Raw genomic sequence first — 22,044 nt, forward strand, 5'->3', positions numbered from 1 at the left:
CTCAAGTTGATGTCAACACATCTTCCTCCAATAGTAAGAGGATTGCTTAGACCCGGGGGGACAAAGGAAGGGCGAGAAGGGACAATCAACCTAAAGGACCCTATCCTCGTGGTTTAGGGGGAAAGATCTTTATCTCTCTCTCCCTCTTGTTCTCTTCGATTTGATCGGCTAGAAGAAATGAGAGGGGAGTGAGAGGATACAAGAAACTCACCTTGGTCATCTTCAGACATGTTGTACAAGATGATATGTACTAGAGTAGCTAAGTATTGAGAGCAGCAGGGGGAGCAGAGGGAAGGGGGGGAAGAAGATGGTTGGGGAGGATGAGATTTCCGTCGGAAACAATCTCATCACGTGACCTCCCCCTCTCTCTCCCTCTCTTGTTGGGGATGAGAGTTGCATCTAAAGCTATGAAGAGGCGTCTACAAGAGTTTCGGGGTTCTTACGTGACGTGTAATTTAGGTACTGATTATCACTATCTAACACTCCCCTTAATCCGTACTAAGTTGCTTTCATAGGATCGAAGAAAGATTACCGAAGACTATGGGTTCTGGCGACTCGTCTCTCATGACATTGACTTGGTGTTTGGATCGGTATTCTTTGATGGCTTCCTGTAATTGACTCTTGGATAGATCTCCGCGTTTCTTAATGCGACAGTCTTCCACACTATGTCCGTATTTACCACACCAATCACACTCTTCGTCTTCTTCACTATCACTCTCATCCTTCCCACGTTTTCCTTCTTTCCTCGTCTTTCCTTGTCCCTTCTCCTTCTCCTTGTTACCTCCATGTTCACTACCAGCACCATTACTTCTACCCTTTCCTACCCTACTACCTGATCTCCCCTTATCCTTCTTAATAGCATCTTTATTGACGAGAACAGCACTGATGGCTTGTTGAGTATGGTTCTCCATTTCTTGCTCAAGGCGGCGGGTGTCGGCAATACTGTGGTACGCGGTTACAAGATGGTCCCAGCTTTTCTGTGTGTCTGGTCGGAGGTCCCACTGTTGACGAAGTGGAGCGAAGTCGCGACCAAGGGAGAGAAGAAATCTTTCGGAACGATCACCATCATCTATATGGGCACCTGCACCAAGAGCCTCGGCTACTAGCTCACTAAAGGTCTCGAGGTGAGCGTGCATGGTGTCGAAGTTGGCATTTTCAACTAGACGAAGGAGGGAAATACGTTGGTTGAGATCATTACGCCTTGCTGTCGTTTTAACTTGATGCTGCGCAGTAATACGTGCCCAGATTTCTTGGGCTGACCAGAGGTCCTCGACTTGGGCGGCTAGTCCCGGAGAGATTGTGAAAATGAGTGTCGAACGAGCTTTACGCTCTTTGTTGGCCCAATCTAGCCAGGTGGTACGTTGAGTAGCTGTCAAAGCTACGGCTGTTGTTGAATTTGTGGCATCTGGGGGAGCCTCCCCTGCAATGGTATCGGGGGGAAAGACAACGGAATGATCTGTCGGCACTGCCGGATTTACGAGTCGTCTGAAAGGCTCGGGCTCAAGGCCGCTGAGATGACCTTGAGCACCTTTGTCAAAGAGGTAGTTACGTACACCTCGGCGCCAACGAACAAAGGTTTCTGTCCCTGTTAAAGTCGGGATCAACTTGGAAAGTGCAGAGAGGTCGTCATTATTTGACATCGTGCAATGTCGCTGCAGAGGTGATTATTTGAACGTGCTTGTGCGAGAGGGGTTTTGTCGCTGCAGAGGTGATTATTTAAACGTGCTTGTGCGAGATATGTCTTGCCGCAGAGGTGTTCAAACTTGCTTTGGCGGATGGAGGCGCTGCAGAGGTGTTTAAACGTGCTTGTGCGCGGAGGAATGTGGTATGGAGAGTCGAGCGGATGTCCCGGAACCTACGCAGCAGGTAGGCTTTGCAGTGTCAAGAGTGTTACCGAATTTACTCTGTCGAAGACAGGACGTGGAGCAATGAGTGATGTACGGTAAAGGAATGTGATGACGTGGCAAGAGGCTTGTGCGTTGATGGATACTTGAAATTGTAGAGACTCGAGGGTGTTGAGACTCGCAGCCGGAAAGTGTCCAAGAAATGGCCCTAGCGAGGGTTGACTAGGAATGGGATGCGTGATGACTCTGTAGTTTATGTGAGTTGGAACAGTGATGTGAGACGGAAATGAATATGACAGAAATGATGATGGATCCGAGGAGGATTTTATCGAAGGGTGATGTCGTCGAGGCTTCCAAGCAACGATTGGGACAAATGTACGTTGAGGCTTCCAAGCGTCAACTTATGTACTCACGTTGTCGATAATCCGCGGGTCTGCTATCCAGCACTTCCGTGATCCGTGATCTAATGTCCAAACGTCTAAATCCAATATCCAGCGTTTCCGACGTTTCCAGCGTTCCGACCGATATCTAACGTTTCTAAATCCAGTGTTTCCGATGTGTCGATAATCGTGGCCAAGGGGGAACCCTAGAGGGGCCGAAACAGGTGTATGTCAAGCGTGGATTGATGAACTCTCAGTATATCTGGTGAGAGGAGAATGCTACTCCGACTGTTAATCTGTTGGGGATGAGAGTTGCATCTAAAGCTATGAAGAGGCGTCTACAAGAGTTTCGGGGTTCTTACGTGACGTGTAATTTAGGTACTGATTATCACTATCTAACATCTCTCACCTCTCTCTCCCTCTACAAATTCCTTCAAGGGTTACTTATGCACCCAAGTAAAATCATCCTCAATCTTCTCTTCTTCCTTCTACGACCCTCATACTCCTCCAGAATCTCCTTCTTCCCAAAATATTCCTAGTACTTCATCGGTTAGGCTAATAGGACAAACCCTCATCACTCATCGTTCACTCTAGCCAGAAAGATGATTCAAATCGATGCATCCCTCTTACAACCTCTCTTTCTCTTCCCACCCACTTCACCCATGATCCAATCTTTTCTCTCTTCTATCAACGCCCAAATCCCTAAAATCGATAGATATCCAGAAGGGATGTATCATACTTATCCCACTATCTGTTTCTCATTATATTATAAATCTTCTCAATTCCCAATTTCCTCTTCAAATTTACCAAGAACATCGATCAACATTCTAAATTCTCAACATAAACCTCCTTCGGATCAACAGTGTCTTTTAGATAGGATCGACATTACTTCTCCTATTCCTCATCCTCGAAAGAAACTAGGTTCTCCACCGGAGATCATATTAAGATTCCCTGATACCACTTTACCTCTACTCCCTTCCCCAGATCCGAACAACCCACAAACGGGATATCACACCAGGTCGTCATCATCTCAGATTATAAACGTCCATAAAATCACTAGTGATAACGTTGACGGGACGACCTCATCATCTCGATTCACAGAGAAGAGGAATAAGACGAGTAAGGTCCCCCTTGCGACGACCCGACCTTCTCAACTCGTAATTGATAAAACCACAACTGGCAGAAACTTCGTTTCATCTCTCGGCGAACCTACTAAAAAGGGAGGAGGGACAACATGGTTACCCATTTACCTCGAATGGGATCGAGTGCGACTTCTCAATCCCTCAGGTGAGACGGTAGAGGTGGGTATCATGGTTGAATTGAATGATCCTAGAGGGAAAGACGAACGAAGTGGTGATATATGGGATAGAGCAGGAGATTGGGTCTGGGAAAGTTTCAAAGTGTTTAATGCACATGCATGATTCATGACCTATCACGATGAGAGAAAAAGGGGTGATAAATGATTTAAGCGGAGATACCTTCGATGGCGAGTTTTAATTCGTCAATGTTGAGAATCTCGAAACCTTTCGCTTTTGTCACCTAAGAATTAGCACGGGATTCGGCAATAGAAGGGTAAGGAGAGTAGACGTAGCGCGACAGAAGAGTAATGGTGGTATAGATGAAGGATGGTATAGGGTTCGGAACAAGGACAAATCGACGGGACATACCCTAGCCAGTTGTACATTGTTCTCATCCAGTTTCTCCTCCATGACCTGTTTCAACACCTTCAGAGCCAATGTGTATGCCTCTTGCAGAGTCATTTGCTTATCATTAGCTCGGATCAAATCGATAGGCTTGCTACAGGGACGATACCATGGAGAAGACGGGCGCTACTGATGTTGTTGCAGACAGAGTCAGTGATCCTGAGCGCAGCAGAGAGGCTCAAGTCGTACAGCAGATACAACTGAGTGAAGCCGCGATAGTGGGCTAGAGGGAGGGACCGGGGCCGGAGTAGTCATATACGATGAAATCAACCCTAACCTACCTTGTGGAAAGCATCCTGCAGACTTTGTTGAGCAGCATCCGACCCCGATCCAATGGCTTTAGCGTCATATCGCGTGAACGTCCCCGAAGGATCTGTATGGTATCTTTATTGTCAGCAGCTCAAAGTTGAATTTTCGTGAAGCAGCTGATACATACAATTGTGGACCTTTCTCATCGACGCCGGCTATAAGTAAGGCTACACCGAATGGTCGTGACTGTTATCAGTCATCATGACTATTCGACGACACCTCATGACACAAAGTCCAGCGTCAAACCTCTACTACTGTCCTGTTTCCAACCAGTGGGTGAAGTCGCCATATATCAGAGGATCAAGCGCCCTGTTCATTTACACAAGCAGGATATCGACCGCAAGGACCACGGAGGAGAGGTGAATGAGGAAGAGGTATTGTGAAAGGATAAAAGACCCACCATCAAAGCATCATCATCCTCCACACTCTCTCCAAATCTCAAAGCTAAATCACATACCGCCTGAGTACAACTCTCAACTTTGATATTCTCGTCATATGTAAAAGCATGATTCTGACTAGTGACACGAGCATGATCCACCATAGTCCTTGCATCTGCCGTAAGACCTGACATTGCGCATCCTATATGTCGGTCAATCTCCATGATTTTCTCAATGGAAGATGTTTCTAGTAAAGGTGAAGCCACTCGTTTTTCAACACCGAGAACTGTACCTTCTGGTGTTGCTATTCCGACGGTAGTGGAGCCGAGCTGTGTGTCAGCGCCTATCTAGCAGCAAAGGAGTGACGAGGAGCCGAAGAATTGATAATTATCTGTCATTGTTCGAAAGGTTGATCGAGTTGATGTATATTGATATCACTTGGGAAACTCATGGAAGATTCTAACAATTGTCTCAGTTCACTGTGTGGTGATTGTCAAATCGAAGGATGAAGGGGGACAACGGGTTTTGAGAGTCGGCAGAGACAGGGGTTGGGGGAGAGAACGTATTGATACTGACTTTGATAGCCTCCATTGCGTATTCAACCTGGAACAACCTCCCCTAATTCGTCAGCTCAGCGATTATGCTCTTGTAGATGAGCTCACCTCGGGGGAGAAGGTATTGACACCTCTATCATACTCTGATCTACTCGTTAGCCTCTGACATCCCTACTTCTCCTCGTCCGTTTATTCCAGTTCGTTCTAACATTCCTTGTCCGTGTCTCAAGTCCCTCTTGTGTGCTGTTCCATCCAACAGACATACGCTTTACATGCTGGTAAAAAGACACAGAAGCTCACCTCGTCAGAAACATGTTGCTTCTTTAGTCTGGTCAGGAAGTGAATGGGCACTGAAGAAAGAGATAGCGCTTGGGGGAGGAAGTAAAGCTGAAGACGAAGAAGGGGGGGGAGGACGACTTTGGTCGCGTATGACGAAGCGTTCATTTGGTTTACGTAATATCACGTGGATATCTCTAGGCCTGGAATGCATCCTGCTCATACGCACCCGTATGCATGAAATCACTAACCAGCATGCATGAGGATGGTGGTTGAGAGGACACATGTCATGCTTGGGAGGATGAAATATCGAGACTGATTAGAACCAACACCAACCGTGAATGTATGGTGTAGTAGGGCATATGCATGCATGGTGTCTACCATGTCATCATCATCCCTCTCACCATTGCGCATTTCAACGTTTGACATGTAGCATGTGGGATGTAATCGGGGGACATGATTAGATCGATATCAAGATTGCTCGCGGGAGGTCACACATGTCCATCATGGTGTGCACATACCGACTGACATGCATGGTGGTACCGTATGCATCGGACGTATGTATATCGGGATATGCATATACCATGATTGATTTCCTTTCCTTCCCCCACTCCGTCCATGATCTTGCAATGTACCATGAGGCGTACCCGGATACCATGATGGATCTATGTATGACCGTCACCGGCATCTCTTCCCAATCAACTTGAAATCTCACCTATTTTCCTACTAAAGACCATTTTTCAACCCATCTAGCCTTGTGGCACTTCCTCAGTCCCTTCTCAGCTCCTTCAGTCCTACCCCTGCCTCATACTACCACGTACCGACCTAGCTGTCCTAGTGATCAGATTTGTCTCGAGTGAGCACGTATGACACTGCCCTGACCCCCTCTGGTCTTTCCCTTTACCAGTTTTCACGCCTTTTTGCCGAACGTCGACCGTCGGTTCTTTTCGGTTCTTTTTCATCATCCTGGGGTCTGATGCCTTGAGAGGTGAGAACGTCTCATGGTGGGTGAGAAAAAGGGATATAAACCGGGTATCCCCAGCTATTTTCTTCTTTTCTCATCTCTTCTTTTCTCGCCACTCCAATTCGACTTTCAAATCGTTCTAAATAGTTGATCACCTTTCGAGAACAGTAAGTAAAGTCGAATAGATATCATAAAGGTGAGTAAAATCAGTCTCTTAAATTCGATATTCCTATATCCGCCACTTTCCACTTTTTCTCTTTTGTTTCATTTTTCTCTTTACCCTCTTCTCTTCCCTTCGTCTCTTGTACTACTCCCCCTCTCCTCTTCTCTCTTGTCACTCTATCTCCTTCTTTCAACAACCGATACATATCGGAATGCTCAAGACGCTAATTAATAGCGCTCAATCGCTCGACGGTTGAGAGGGCCGAATCCCGCACAGGCGTCGGGCGAAGAGCGCTCTCACAGCCGACCGAGTAAGTCTTTTCTCTTGTCTCTGACACCGACACCCCTGGAAGAACATTCCTTCTTCTTCTTCTCTTCTTCACCACCTCTCACATACGTACTCCTCATACACCACCAATACTCCTTCACAGTCCATTTACATTCGGTCTCTTACCTTTCTCCTTTTCTCACAGAAACACATATCCGGAACATATCGGGGACATATCGCTCATATCGTAGTACATATCCCAACCTACTTCCTCATATCCCAAACAAGTATCGTCTGCTCCAGCCCAACCTATACATACCCACTACTCTCAACTTTTTATCTCATCTCTCTCCTAAGCTCTCCCCACCCTCATAAGCCCTCTTCTTAATCAAATCCAAACTCCCGTATTCTTCCTACTCGCTCATACCGTCCGGCCCCACGACTGGTAACTCATACGAAACCATGGATCAAGACGATGATATCATTCCTCTTGACCATACTCCTCTCCATCTTCGTGGCAGACCCACCAACGCCAGGGTAGATCGTACGCCTATCATCATCTCGAGCTCTCCACCTTCGTCGCCACTCGTCACTGAATCTTCGAAGAAGAGACGAGCTTCGGATCTCTCCGATGAAGAAGACCGTCCTGGTCCCTCCAAACGTCGTGGTATACTCAAAGCACCAACTAAGGAATTCCGCTACGCCGATGCTATCAAGTTGGATTTAGAACCTGAACAGGAAGATCATCATGACGATCAACCTCAATCTACCCGGGAGGTAGATGCTATGGCTCTTCTTCCCGGTGTTCTTGAAGTTCTTCCTGATATCTGCCCAGAATACGCTGTGAAACGATTGGTGAAACATCTAGAAGCTGGTCAACTTGGGGAAAGCATAGCCAACGTGATCGCTTCAGCTTTGGAAGTAGAAGGCGGATATCCTAAACCTCAAAAATCGGAAAACAAAACTAATACCAACGAGAAGAAAGATAAAGATATTGGAACTATTGAAGATTACAAAAAAATAAATTATCGAAATGAAGGAAGAGCTGGGTTCGTATATAAAACTAGGAGTCATATGTGGTTACAGAATGCATTCCGAGGGATCCCTGTACCATAGTAAGTTTTCTTGTGGTACATGCGAATAACAGTCGCTGATTCAAAAGTATCAAACAAAAGCTTCGTGACGTACCTTTTCTCACGCCTCTCTACTATACTCTTCATAAAGAGTTGGCAGAGGTGAAGGACGGCACGGCTAAACATTTTGAATTACTTCGTCGACCTCGCGGAAAGACCGGGATCCAGACCATGATTTCGGATAAAGGCAAAAGGAAGGCTAGGGAGATGTCTCCCACAGAGGACGAATCCATGCACGATACGGACTCTCTCGAATCTGCAGAGGTGAAGCAAAAGGAACTTCCACAGGGAGACGATTGGGAATTTGAGACCGAGTTGAGGGTGTTGACTCAAGCTATCAGTAAGTGTCGGGTATCTTTGTCTGCGATTACCCTCTCATGGCAGTGGCGTATTAGACGTCACTATCCTCAATTTTCATGCGTCAACGCCGTGCATGCTATTTACTATGATTCGTTCTCTGCTCTCTGACGCTTTTCCCTTCTCTCATGCTGCCTCTTCCGTGACACATACAGAGGCAAAGAATATGCACTACATGGATTGAGCTGATAACAGAACACGAAGAAGAGTCCGAGAAAGAGGCCGCTCGGAAAGAACGCGAGAAACAAGCTGTCATCGCTGCTGGTGGCGGAATCGAATGCGGATGTTGTTTTGCGGATGAAATCTGGGTAAGCGCTATTCCATTCCTTGCCAGCGTCCCCTCCTTACCTCTTGACACTATGTCATACATCTTTCGCCATCACTCGACGACTCCACATATCTTACTGTAAGAGCCTTTGTGGAAAAATCTCCCTCTGGAGATTGAAAAATCACTGACAGACCAGGAGAACATGTACCAATGTGCCGACGGTCATCTGTTCTGTGGTGAATGTGCTCGGCGAAATGCGGAGACTCGACTGGGAGACCAACACCATGTGAGTACCTCGTCACTGTCGCATACATTAGAATCCTCATGCCGTGCTCAACCCTCACATGTCATCCAAGCGAGACTTTCAGATCAATTCATGTGTTCCGTTCCTACGGTCAAGAGGGCGCTCAGTTTCGGACTGGGTAAGTCACTTGCTGATGTCAGACTATCCCCTGTATGGACATGTCCGGCTGTACTGCACTGTTTTCCGAAACCGAGCTCTCCCGTCTCTTACCTGCCAAGTCGCTTGAACTTTACCATCGTCTCAACCAAGCTAAGCAGCTCGAGGATGCTGCTATTGAGGGATTGGAAACTTGTCCCAACTGCCCTTTCGCCGTTGTGATCGAGAACCCGGACGAGAAGCTGTTCAGGTGTCTGAACTCGGAATGCGGTCAAGTTAGCTGTCGCAAGTGTCGTCGACCTGTGAGTCCTCGTTATCTTGCTTTCCATCACATCGTTCCCCCTGCACTCGTCTCTCACCTCATGACCTGAGTGGTCTCCATCACATGCTTTTAACTTCTGACTTCATCATACAAGCTGTTTTATTCGAATGCTGTAATCCATCAGTGGGTGACACGATCCTGTGATGCCTCAACTGGGTAATGAGTGGTCAGATGGGACAACTTGCTGACGACCAGGACCACATCCCCAAAACGTGTGAAGAGATGGATAAAGACCGCAAGTTGAACAAACTTCACGCTGTGGAAGATGCCATGTCCGAAGCTCTTATCAGGAAATGTCCTAATGAAAAGTGCGGCAAGCCATTTCTCAAAGATGGTGGTTGCAACAAGATTGTCGTGAGTACAGACTTTTCATCCTTTTTGGATTAGTTCATCTGAAGGCCGCCGCCATGACTGACCTGCAGTGCCAAAAATGCCGCACGACCTCCTGTTACATGTGTCGGGTCATCATTACCGACGGCTACAAACATTTCGATACCGGTGAGTACCTGCTCGGACGTAGTCATGAATCGGAGCTGATTGATAGATCCATGGGAACCTGGTGTTCCTAGAAAGTCGACGAAGTGCATCTTGTGGGATAAAGATGAAGCCGCAAAAGACAACGAAGCTGTAAGTTTGTTGATTGACCTCTCCCCTGTCCTGTATACATGTATGCTGCCTAGACTCGTCCTATTCCATATGGCTCCTGTCGCGCTTGTGTTCCGCTTTCCGCCCACTGGTTCATTCTGCTTCTCCCCATTTTTTGTGATGTCCAAGTCCACCCGTTCTGATGCCTCAATTTTGCCCTCTTAAGAATTCCAACCAATACACTATATCGTGTCTTGGTGTGGAAAGTGCACAACATAGTTCGTCTTTCTACTCGTAAGCTGACATAGAGATCGTTGCCGCACGTGACGCCGCCCAGGTCGAAGTCATCGCTGCAGCTCAAGCAGAAGGAATCAATCTCGAGAACCAAGATGTTCATATCGACGTTCCAGAAGTTCCTCGTCGCCCAGACCTCATCCGCGCTCCTGCAGCTCCTCCCAGGGATTGGGCTGCTCGGATAGGCGAACGCATGGCTCAGTTGGGACAACAATTGATAGGGGCACGAGCGGCGGAGCAAGCTCAATACGCGGCAATGATGGCGCAGCTCAACGAGATTAGTAAGTCCCCGCCTTGTCACCAGTGGCAACTCTCCCCCCAATCTGACGGTTGGAATTATTGATTCCAACTCTCTTCTTTCTTGCCGAACACAAAGCCTTGTGCCATCTTCCTCTAGCTCACAATCTTATAGTAATCAGTGCTGATGGATCAGACCGTTTTGTACCCGCGCCCGGTGCTCCACCCGTAGCCCCCGCTGCGCCTGCTCCTCAAAATCGAGCAGCTCTCCTAGCTGCCGTCCAAATGCAACAACGCGCCATCGCCGATGTTATCGCTAGGGCTCGTAATCGTAACGGTAATGGTGCTCGACAGCCTGCCGCCGCTCCAGCTCCCGCTGCCGCTGCCGCTGCCGCTCCTGCAGCTCCTGTAGCTCCCGCACGTCCTGTGCCTCGAGCCGATATTCTTCAGCAAGCTATCGCGCTCCACCGTCGTCGTCAACCTGCCCCTCCAAATCAAGGCGATCTTTTCCGACAAGCCGCTCAGCTCGCTCAAGCGGGTGATCTCCCTGTCCTACAAGGCAACCCTGTACCTGCTCGCAACCGAATTCCTCAACCTCGTGGAGGTGCCGCGGCTCCTTTGCCTCATCTACAACCACAGCCACCTCTGCCTCCTCGACTGGCGCAATTAAATCTCGATGTACAGAACCTCGCAATGCTTCAACATCAACTAGCAGCACAGGCTCATTTGGCGCAGGCGGTCCAGCGTCGATTCGATAATGGTGCTCAAAACTTGTTCCCGCGTCAAGACCCAGTCGCAATGGGTAATGGACAATTTCACATGATGTTGAATCAACCTAATGTCGGTGCTGCCGGTGTGGCTCAGGGTTTGGCGGCGATGGGGAACAGGGCGATTGATCGGGCAGTGGTACCCCCACCTAGAAACTTGCGTAGAAGAGGAAGGAGGGCCCCAGTGGACTGATTGGTGTGAAGGGGGAAAGATTGCCCTTAAGCGATTTGTTCAATCAATAAACAGCGACTTTTTGCGCTTTGTGTGGTCTGGGTGAATGGCCAGGGGATGTGACAATGGCTAGACGCTGGAATTTGGAGGTTCGATAAGATTGTGTTCGATCAATCCTGCTTGGAAAAGTGATCCGCAAGTCGAAGATTTAAACGATAAAAATTAAACCAAAAAAAAAAAAACACTTTCCGAACGACATCATAAAATTACAATCGACACGAACGAGACGAGCCCCCTTTAATCAAATCATCAAACACCCTCTGTTCCCCTCATCACAACCACCCTCCCTTCCACTCCAGCTGTAAACACCCTCATCCCCCTCTTTGGCCACGCGTTGAATGGACTCCGCTGTTGTTCCAACTCCTGTCTAAATTTCGACTCGACGTGTGACTTTTCCTCCGTCGTATTCGCGTGACCATTCCACTCTGTTCATATTGTCAATCCTCCGTCCGTCCTCGTCCACCTTGTAGTGAATCGCTATCCTTCGCCGAACTCGTGTATAGATCCCAACTCTGTCAACTCTGTCTAATCGCCGTTTGCCTCTTTCGAATCTGGGTGTTTTGGGTATTTGGAGATATGGTCGAAAATCGCAAAAATACAAAAATAAGGGTTGATGTGGGTTTTCGATGGAGTGCATGCATGTACTTTTCGTTGTCTTTTCTTCAATTCTTGTATTCCATCTCTTTCCTCAATTAAATTGACTCTCTCTCCCTATCTTCAATCAATCTTCCCATCTATCTTGTCATCCTTAATTCCTTCTCTCGCTTCTCCTGTCTTACGCATCTCTACTTACGATACAATCTCTCAACTCAGTGAATGAAATCTATCGAGTCATCTCCCATCGCTCATCACCTCCACCTTACAACTCATCCTGTTCCCTTCATCATCTTCCTGCCGATCAATCTCGCTTCCACATTCTTCCGTCTTCCTCTCTTGGCTTGATTGCGTCATTCACCTCCACCCGCCCACCTCTCCAATCGATGTCACCCCGAAACGGCGGAGATCAACCTGAAACATGTGCTTTTTATCATCCTTTGAACCAGAAAACTCCGACAATTATCACATGTCTCTCTCCGCACGTACTAAAGTCATCACTCGTCATATTCTTTTCCCTCATCGCCCCTCCTAATTCCCCCCGCTTTGTGTATCTCACTGATTCGACCTAACCCCCCTCGTGCGGACTAATTCATTAAACAGACTGCTAGTCAATCATCCCCGCCTCAGCAATTACTTATAATACAAACTTGTCATCTCTCGCCTTGTACGAATCACCCATTGATCATTGACCGATTCGTATTGATTTCCCGCCGAGTACGTCTTACCTACTCATATCAAGTCGGACTAAAGACTTTCATCCTCCGAATTAATCTCAAAAGCTCAGCAATCGCCCCGTGAAAAAATGTGAGTATTTCTCATTATTTCGCTTATCAATCTCTTCATTTCCCACCTCCCCTCACTTCATCCAACTCAGTGATTTGTTTCCTTAAAAAATCAAAAAGATAAAAAAAAACAATCACTAAGATAATGCCACTACTTTCCCCTTCGACAGAAAGTAAATTTTCTGATTCAGATTCTAATTCTAATTCTAATCATCGTGTTAAAAGATCAACCATCCATATTCCTATCTCACCACATTTGATAGATTTTTTACATCAACATTCTCATTTCTTCAATTCACATTCACACTCTCATTCTAAAACAGATAACTCACCGTTATCTCCAACCAAAACTATCAGTTCACCAACTTCACCAACTTCACCAACTTCACCAACTTCACCAACTTCACCAACTTCACCCATCTCTCAAGCTGCTTCTCATTTCTTACAATTGACACGTCGTGTTAGTTTGAAACGTTCCAAACCTTTATCTCCATCTGATTTCGTCCATGCGAAGGAAACGACAACTATCTCATCTCCGATCCCCATGGTTGATCCGAAGTCCCCATATTTATTTCATCCACCCCAAAGATCTCAAGATACTAGATATCCCTCTGATTTCCCTCATACCCAAAATGCAGAGGATACTTCGTTTGAGAATGACAATTCGGAGAGGGATCTGACAGAAGTAGAACCTGATAGATATACTCAACTATCAATAGATACGAATATGTCAGGTCAAGATGGGTCAAATCCACTTTCTTATCGGGAACGACAACGCGCTCTACTCGCTATACAGATGAGTAACTCTGCTAGTACGACTGGACAAGCGGGAAGAGCGATACCTCCCGGCCCCCCAGAAGGTCATACTCTCACTGCCAACTCCAGAAGATGGGGATACGTCACAAACCAAAATACACAAGTGGGAGATTATTCCGAGACGGAAAGTGAAGAAGGAAGAATGGCAGTTCCTCTTATGTTGGATAACCCAGCTGCAAGTCGAGAAACTGTTCCTTTGGTTTTTGACGATGGGACTTTGAATACTACTCCTAATAGTCCAAGATATGGTATGGTGCGTCCTGATCCTGAGACTTCAACTAGAGGTGAGTAATTTCATTCTTCTGTATTCAGTCAATCATACCTTAAACGTATATCCAGCAAACCTAATCTTTATGTTGTCACCTCGGTGCTTATGATTAGTGAAAATAGTATGTAAGAAAGAAAATGGATTTTGATGACTGATCAATAGCTTCCATTCAAGCTTATGAAACTTATCAACCTGAACTTGAACGAATCCGAAATGCAACTCAAACTCAAACACCTTCCTTGCTCACTTCTTCTTCTGCTGCCATCCAGCAGGTTTCTTCCCGAACAGCTAGGACTCCCTCCAGGACTCATCGTATTGTTCCAGCACCTCTTTACCTTCCTTCTACATCCCAAACGGTTGAATCATCTTTACCCTTCCGGGATGAAGATGGAGATTCACCAACTTTAGGTCCTTACCTACCTACCAGTCTCAGGTCCCGAGGAGATCCACCTGAGGGGTTTACCAATACCCTCAATTCTACCACCTTGCCGACAGCTTCAATGCCTGAACCTGGTTGGTCACGTCAAGAGGAGGATCAAGATAGTCCAACTCTTGGACACATACAAACTCCATTTAGTAGGCAGCAATATACCTCTAACTTCTCACAACAGATGGGAAACATATCTCCTAGTACTCCCTCAACTGTAGTTCTCAGGAGCCCATACACTGGTACATACCCAAGTAATGTTAGGGAGTCAGTTCAAACTTTGTTTGAGGGTGAACCTTTGGTGGGAGAGGATTCAAGACGCGCTTCGAACGTTACTATCATTGAAGATGGAGATGAAGATGAAGAACATGTTGTTCAACCTACCTTTTCACCCACTCTTGGTCAGCCTCATTCTGGAATTCGGTTTGGTATTCCAGGAGGACTTACAACCGGGGACGGTTCAAGAAGATACGTAAGTGGTCATGAGGTAGATGGATCAAGTGAAGGAGAATGTAGTTTGGAAGAAGAAAGTAGTGAATCCTCAGGTCAATGTAGTGAGGAAGAAACACAAGCTATCTCTTCTACTTTAAGATCCTTGACGCATAGATCAGACGAAAATAGGGGGGTCAGACAACGAATGATTGGCAGGATTCAACGGGCAACACAGTCCAGAGCTCCTGATTCAACCTCTTGAGGTGATAACGTGGCAGAAAGAGGTTCATCTTCTAGAAAATAATTACGAGTAAAATGATGCATGTTTTGAGATCTCTTACAGTAACACCATCCTATGAATCCTCTTACTCGATGCTACCCCCTGATTGCCAAGATGACAAACAATAAATGGACCGAAGCAATCATCAAATCTCGTGATCAGTCGACAACTATGACCCGCCGTCCGTGTCACATCTTCAAGAGCCGATTATAATTCGAAACTCAGCTTTGAGCGAGATGACGATTTTTTCCGTGCGCCCAGTCACATACATGTGTAATCCTCGTTCTCACATGTGTCATCTCCTCATCCTTTCATTCTGAAATCAGCTGACATGTAATTCATCGACTCCGCTCCGCTAATCATCTAGAAACATCTCTTCTTACTAATTGACTACTTCTTCTCTACCGCCCACTTCTCCTCTTCATCTTTCCACCATCAAATCAGTGTGTGTAGAAAGAAAAAAACATGGAACCTTCTTCAACTTCAGGTCAGTCTAAACCTCCTTCCCCTCAATTTCGTAAATTCCCAAGATTGGATTGACTCTTCCACATGAATGAAGCTGCTAACAATCAGTCATCAGTACGGCTCCCACTCCTCCTCCCGCCATGTGGCCCCTGACCCGTCAAGCAACCCAGACCCTCAATACTGGTCTCAACACCGAACTCAACGGCAATGTCAACCCCGAAGTCAACACCGAAGTCAACACAGAAGTCGTCACCGAAGTCAACACCCAAGAACCTACCACCCAAAAAGCCAAACATCGTTCATGGCTTCAAACCCTTCAACGTGGAAGTACAATATGTTGCTGTTTCCCCTCTTCAACACATCAAGATGAAACTAGAACATCCAGCTTGGTAAATGTCGTACCAGCGGGGATTTTGCAACCTCATCAGGGTGAAGAAAGCTATGAGATGAGTGTAAATGTTACCACTGATGATACTAGACCCTTATCGGATCATAGTATTGCTCTACCCGTTCAAGGTGTACACGTGAGCGATCAGCCACCCCAAATACCAGTTCAGACATTTGGAGAAGCATTATCTTCTTATGAGGAGGAAGGGGGCAGACCGTTCAGTCTTCAGTTACCTATTCAAGGTGCACAACAACGTTTTCCAAGGGATAGTATTGACAATACCATTGAATATGCGTGGGATGTAAGTTTCATTCTTCCCGGCTTACAATCTTCTTCCTTCTTCCTCTCCTGCTCAGATTTTTCATGCAGTCTTACGTTCTGAACTTTGTCATTGTCACTCTCACAGTTTGATGATGTTCTCAACTTCTCAAGATCACTGGTGAGACAAAACACTGCCCACAAATTAGGTATGACCAAAAGTCCTTCAGACTAACAAGCAGACAATGGAGTCCCAGAACCAACCAGAATCCACCACTGACTTGGGACTAGACCCAGAAACTGCGGCAATTCTAAGCAAATCATTCCATCCACCTACTTCACCCCCTCCACCACGTCCACCTCGTTCCCCTGAACTTACACAAACATCTTCCTCAGCCAAAGAAGATCCTCCAGTATTGACTTACTCCCCTCGTACTCCTCAAAGGTCCGCTACCAACCTCACTCTTTTGACCGTCCCTCCCATCCCTGAAGAAATCACAGAACCTGGAACTAACGAGCCTGTATCCTCTCCAAGCTCTGAACTTCCCTACACCAAGTCAATGGCTGAACTGCATAGCGCAAAACATCCAAAAAGGAGACCATCAAGTACTCCATATGAGACCAAAACGCTTGAAGATGATGCAATGGATGATGCTATAATGTTTGTATATCCGGAAGATCCCGTAAGTTCCCCTTCCCGGAACACCAAAGATGACAGTTGACAGGTAGGACACACCTGAGGGGTCTGAGCATGGTGGGGGTTTGGAAATGAGAAGGATAAGTTCTACTGGAAGATTCAGACCTCCACCAATCTTCACACAAAAAGATTCGGGTGACAGCAGTATATCTCTCCCACACATCGGTCCCCTCCCCTCAGGGGATAGTACCAGAGCTGATTTGGTTTTGACAAGGACCAATTCTGCCGAAAGTACTCAAAGCGTGGAAAGAGTGACTAGAATTGATTCCCGGGTGAGTGTGGGGTCGGAGGAGAGAGTTGCGAGACGTGATTCAATGGATAGTCTTACCAATAGAAGTAGGAGGAGTTCCAGGACTAGAGCTCCATTACCCGGCACTATGGCGAGTCCAGGATCACCTGTAGAGGATGACGTGAATTTTCATTACGGCAATCGTATATAGAACTGTGATCAGATACAAAAGTACATACTTCATCCAGGCCTGATTATCAGACTTTATTCTTAATTTTATATGCTATCTTCTTGCAGCTGAAAACACTATCTTGACTGATCCATAGCAAATGCCACTTGATGAGACAGATAAGACAATCTTCTCAATCTCCACATCTTTGTGTGTGCTCCACGGGCTTCCTGATATGATCCTTATTAGAGTGAGTAGGAAAGAAGGCTCCTTGTCGCCTGGGGAAAGGGAATGAAGAATATCTCAATTCATCTATCTGGCTGATACATGTGTCAACCTCGACTACGAGAAAGGAAGCTTCACTCCGCTTTTGGCCTTCTATCCTCTTGATAATCGCTTATAAGCGAGACGCCCCACTGCCTGAACGGGACTGTGTGTATAAGATACCTCAAGTGACCTCAAGCTACCTCAATAACCTCCACCAGACAATTTGCATCAACATGGCTGACAATCATCAGGTGAGCACCCTTCAAACTTCCGTATGGTTTTGACGTTTGTAGTCAATGACATTTTACCACTCTGCCTCAGATGATGGTACAGAACAAAACACAGAAACACAACCCGGAGAATCTCGCTCTGAAGTGGTTCGAATAACCCGTCAGTCAGATACATCAAGGGGAGGGAAAGAAGACCCCCCACCAACAGGAGGTCCACTTACCAGTTCGAATTGGTCCAATGCACTAGAAGCATATTTGAGAGGAGACAGGACATATTTACCGGATACCATGACCACAAATGATCCCACAGGGTCCCGTACTGTCTCTCAAAGGTCCCACTCGAGGTCAAATGTGTCACCCAAGGAACAGGCAACTCGCGGGATGGATAAGAATGGTGAGATTGAGATCTGGGTGGATAATACTCCGGAGGCTTCTTCAGTAGTGCATAAGAAAGAGGAATCAGAATCCAAAGTATTGAGAGCTCTGTCACAGGGTAACTGGAAGGCAACTGACTAAGTACCTTGCAAGTCTAACATTTGCATGTAGAGTAGGAAGATGTTTCATAAGGGGGATGAATCAGGTTTTCGCCACATTCGTTCAAAGTGCCACAAACGTATCTTCGCCACGTCATCCATCAATTCACCTGACTCCTTCCTACCTTCTTTCCTTTCTCCATATAGACTCATGTTTACCTAGATTTACACTCACAATAGAGCTTGAGGAGTAGCTTGAAAGATAGACGGTCTCAAGGCTGGAGGTAGAAAGACTTGAGAATCGACAAAATGTCCCGACGTTTGGCGGCATATGGTCTAGCTTCCACTGCTCTGGCAGGGGTGGTGGTCACTTCTGCCATAAAGAGCAGACCTAACTTCTTTTCTGCTGCTGTCGCGGTTGGTCGAAGTAGTGGGGCGTTGATGGTGAGTGGGTTCCCTCCGATGGTCTCGATATATCACCATACATACTTGATTACTTCATCGAGGTTGACACTTGTCCTGCCATTTGCTCCAGTACGACTAGTGCTGGTGGCCGTCGGTTGCTTACAGAGTCCCGTCTTCGGGATCTGGGACAGCATGTGTGGAGGATATACGACTATGGACGAAACTGAAGATGTCGACTGACCCCCAGATCCTGGGTAACTTCGCACTCTTTAACGTCATTTGCCTTGGTATTGCACTCAAAACCATCTTCTTCGGCCGACTTCGACCTATCGAATATGAAGTGAGCTCTTTCCTCTTTCACCATCTAGATGCTAATAACAGCACCTCTTTGAAAGATTATGGTTGTTCTTGACTGAGTCTCTATTAGCATTGACAATATTCCGGTGAGCCTTCACCTCCCAACTTTACGACCTGTACAAGAGATGGTCAGTAAAATCGTTCTGACGAATTCAGAGACGACTTCAACGCTCCTTTCGCTATCATGTACAGTTTACTCTTATTTCTCAAATGTTTCCATTGGATTACTGCCGATCGTGTCGACTACGTAAGTCTTTCTCTCCTCTCATCCTTCATATCCATGTCTCATCTCTCTTCTACCTGATGACCGTGTCGTTTCATCATGAGGGACTGATGAGTATGTCAATGACGGCTGACGTTCAGATGGATCAAATCCCTCCTCCCGGCCCTCCAATTACATATCATCTCAGAATATCATCCATCATCTCTCTCCTCACTGCAGTCGATATGATTCTCGTCATTTATTCTCTCGAGACGATCATCCTCGATGGACCATCAGCCATGATCCTTTTCGCTTCGGAATTCATGATTCTACTCGCTTCTATCTCTGGCACCTTTGCCAGGTACATGATCGGTCTGATAGATTTAAGGAGAGCCAGGGGAAGGGCGGATGCCCCAAGCTGGGAGGAAAAGTCGATGTATCTGTTTTATATCGATCTTGCTGTTGGTAAGTCTCGCTCACCAATCTTCTTCAACCCCTCACCATACAAGTATATCTCTGTTCCCCAAGGATTTTGGCAGAGATAGCGAGGGCTTGCCTGTTGAGGCAGGGATAGGAAAAAAGAAGGATTAGAAGTCGGAAAGATGAAAAGTAGCTGACAATGAAAGACTTTACAAAACTCCTCACTTACCTCTCATTCTTCGCTGTCATCCTAATGCACTACGGCCTCCCTCTGCACATTCTCCGAGACGTCTACATGACCCTCCGTTCCTTTCTCTCTCGCTGCGGAGATCTTATCCGCTATCGTCGAGCTACGAGAGACATGGACGCTTTGTATCCTAACGCCACGGCGGAGGAACTGGAACGGTCGGGTGATAGGACTTGTATCATATGCAGGGAAGAAATGATTGCTGCTCAAGAGGACAGAGCAGGTAATGGGGGACCTAATGAGACGCCGAAGAAGCTGGCTTGTGGACATGTCTTTCACTTTCATTGTTTGCGAAGCTGGTTGGAGAGACAGCAGAGTTGTCCTACTTGGTAAGTAATATTGTCTGACCCATTCATCAAAAGCACATACTCCTTTCTTGATATCTATCACATGTAGCCAAGTCGGTTGCTTATTGTCAGTCGGCGAGACGTCTTGAGGACAGCCCCTACCCGACCTAGCGCCAGACCAGGTAGACCAGCCCCACCGGCACCTGGCGCTATCCCGCAGGTCAACGCAGGGCCGAATAACAATCAACCCCTCAGAGCGGCATACGAAGATTTTTTTCGATTTGCCCAGAATCCAGACCAACCGACACCTGCAGGTGTACCACCCCCACGTCAAGGTGCCGCGATAGCCGCGGATCTAGAAGCAGCCGCCGACGCTCAGTTTCAGAGAGCTGTTCAACATACGACACCCGTCGTGACTACGAATGCCGCCGAAGCAAACGATAGCGTCGATGGCCAGATTCAGCGATCAATCTGGGGCTCTAGAGTTGTACCGGGTCAATTCTTTCCCCCGTTACTCGGTGCGACTCCTAGGTCTTCTCAATCCACCCCGGTCAGACTATCAACAGGACTCGCACCGACTCCCCGGCCATCGCTTGGTGGTATGAGCTCGAACAGAGTCCGATTGCAACCTCCTGAACGAGTCGCAAATGAACCTCTCGTTAATCCCTCTCAAACCAGTCAAGATCAAACACCGAATGTATCCGGTCCTTCGGGTGCTACCACACCTTTTCATTCCAATCCTCCTGTCATCTTCACTTCCACTGGTGCTGTCCGGCCACCTTTAGGTCCCGCTCCAGCGGCTCCGAATGGTATCGAGAACGACGCTCGTAGGGTCGCTGCAGAGGCGGCGATGAGAAGATCAGGCTTGGTCCCTCCTGGAGAAATGAGAACAAGACCGTCTTCACCTCTTGAACCTACCACCATTTCACCCCATATTTCTGCCACCAATCCTGATTCTACTATCCCACCTTTTGCTGTCAACACGGCCTCTGACAATCCGTCATCGGATACTGCTTCACCCAAAGGAAAACAACGAGCTATACCCGATGACTGGGATGCTCAACCCTTACATATCCCCCTCCTATCTCCTCTATCTTCTCAACCCCTCATCCGACCAACAACCTCGTGGGGTCGACATCCTGTGAACGTACGGGAGGCTTTGGACGATAGATTGAGGTTGTTACGCGATGTGGACGAGGTGGTATGGGGTTTGATAGGAGAGTTGAGTAGGGCTAAAAGTGCTTGGGAGGGGGAAGATCAAGGAGTTTCATCTGACAATAATGGTAGTGGGACAGGGGAGGGGTGATGTTTGTGTATGTATGCATTGCCCGTGTGCTCTGTTCAATGTGATCGACATATCTCTCCATCAAGATGGGATCTCTGTATCTGACGATTAGCTAGTTGGGTATAAACAGACTTGTAGAATACCACATTGATTCAGAAGAGTTCTCAAGTTTATTGACTTTCCTTCCTTGGGACCAGCAGAGGGCGGCCGTAGTTACACCATGAGGGAACCAGAGACATCAAGTATGAGTCATGCATATCACATGGGCTGGGCATCAACAAATGCAGATTGTACCTGGTCCATTCACAGACTCAGCGGTCAGAACAATGTAGACAACCCCTACTTGATACATGAAGGCACGTGCCAAGACACTTCACAATCATGTACTTTCCTTTCTCATCCTCGGTGTAATGGTACTGGAAACTCGATGACTAGGTTGCAGGTTGGGTCGAACTCGATGGAAGTCTTGGGGAAATCTATGTGTCTCTGGTGCTATGTGATGGATCGTGTCTCCTCTGCAAACAATGTAGCTAAAGAATGACATCGAAGAATCAGCAAAGTTGGTACTTTGCTGATTGTACTATATACTATCTACAGGGATCCGTGTCTTTCCTCTCCGTCCTACTGCAAG

The 22,044-nt window shown here is 46.9% G+C and overlaps 6 protein-coding genes across 6 annotated transcripts; 4 read left to right on the forward strand and 2 right to left on the reverse strand.

The window, feature by feature from the left end:
* Window positions 1-509: 509 nt before the first annotated feature.
* TREMEDRAFT_62954 (uncharacterized protein) lies at window positions 510-1,640 on the reverse strand (the record flags this gene model as incomplete). The annotated part of the gene is made up of 1 exon (XM_007005101.1): window positions 510-1,640. The coding sequence occupies one exon, from the start codon at window positions 1,638-1,640 to the stop codon at window positions 510-512; it is 1,131 nt and encodes a 376-aa protein (XP_007005163.1).
* A 2,048-nt stretch (window positions 1,641-3,688) lies between these two features.
* On the reverse strand, window positions 3,689-5,481 carry TREMEDRAFT_62955 (20S proteasome subunit; the record flags this gene model as incomplete). Its single annotated transcript, XM_007005102.1, has 8 exons — window positions 3,689-3,763; window positions 3,892-3,987; window positions 4,209-4,311; window positions 4,364-4,422; window positions 4,637-4,942; window positions 5,190-5,231; window positions 5,276-5,315; window positions 5,468-5,481. The coding sequence occupies 8 exons, from the start codon at window positions 5,479-5,481 to the stop codon at window positions 3,689-3,691; spliced, it is 735 nt and encodes a 244-aa protein (XP_007005164.1).
* Window positions 5,482-10,874: 5,393 nt separating this feature from the next.
* On the forward strand, window positions 10,875-12,096 carry TREMEDRAFT_57128 (uncharacterized protein). The gene has a single exon (XM_007004966.1). The coding sequence runs from the start codon at window positions 11,127-11,129 to the stop codon at window positions 11,391-11,393; it is 267 nt and encodes an 88-aa protein (XP_007005028.1). The 5' UTR covers window positions 10,875-11,126; the 3' UTR covers window positions 11,394-12,096.
* A 1,442-nt stretch (window positions 12,097-13,538) lies between these two features.
* Window positions 13,539-14,912, forward strand: TREMEDRAFT_62957 (uncharacterized protein; the record flags this gene model as incomplete). The annotated part of the gene is made up of 3 exons (XM_007005103.1): window positions 13,539-13,911; window positions 14,058-14,794; window positions 14,868-14,912. 3 exons carry the CDS (start codon window positions 13,539-13,541, stop codon window positions 14,910-14,912), a joined length of 1,155 nt encoding a protein of 384 aa, XP_007005165.1.
* A 587-nt stretch (window positions 14,913-15,499) lies between these two features.
* On the forward strand, window positions 15,500-17,894 carry TREMEDRAFT_62958 (uncharacterized protein; the record flags this gene model as incomplete). Its single annotated transcript, XM_007005104.1, has 8 exons — window positions 15,500-15,521; window positions 15,608-16,023; window positions 16,057-16,188; window positions 16,388-16,828; window positions 16,875-17,114; window positions 17,398-17,490; window positions 17,594-17,758; window positions 17,841-17,894. The coding sequence occupies 8 exons, from the start codon at window positions 15,500-15,502 to the stop codon at window positions 17,892-17,894; spliced, it is 1,563 nt and encodes a 520-aa protein (XP_007005166.1).
* Window positions 17,895-18,426: 532 nt separating this feature from the next.
* Window positions 18,427-21,471, forward strand: TREMEDRAFT_39460 (uncharacterized protein). The gene is made up of 7 exons (XM_007004924.1): window positions 18,427-18,654; window positions 18,863-18,955; window positions 18,997-19,058; window positions 19,129-19,219; window positions 19,336-19,639; window positions 19,801-20,170; window positions 20,261-21,471. The coding sequence occupies exons 1-7, from the start codon at window positions 18,520-18,522 to the stop codon at window positions 21,432-21,434; spliced, it is 2,229 nt and encodes a 742-aa protein (XP_007004986.1). The 5' UTR covers window positions 18,427-18,519; the 3' UTR covers window positions 21,435-21,471.
* Window positions 21,472-22,044: the final 573 nt, after the last annotated feature.

The sequence above is a fragment of the Tremella mesenterica genome (genome assembly GCF_000271645.1).
Source record: "Tremella mesenterica DSM 1558 unplaced genomic scaffold TREMEscaffold_6, whole genome shotgun sequence".
NCBI classification, from domain to species: domain Eukaryota; kingdom Fungi; phylum Basidiomycota; class Tremellomycetes; order Tremellales; family Tremellaceae; genus Tremella; species Tremella mesenterica.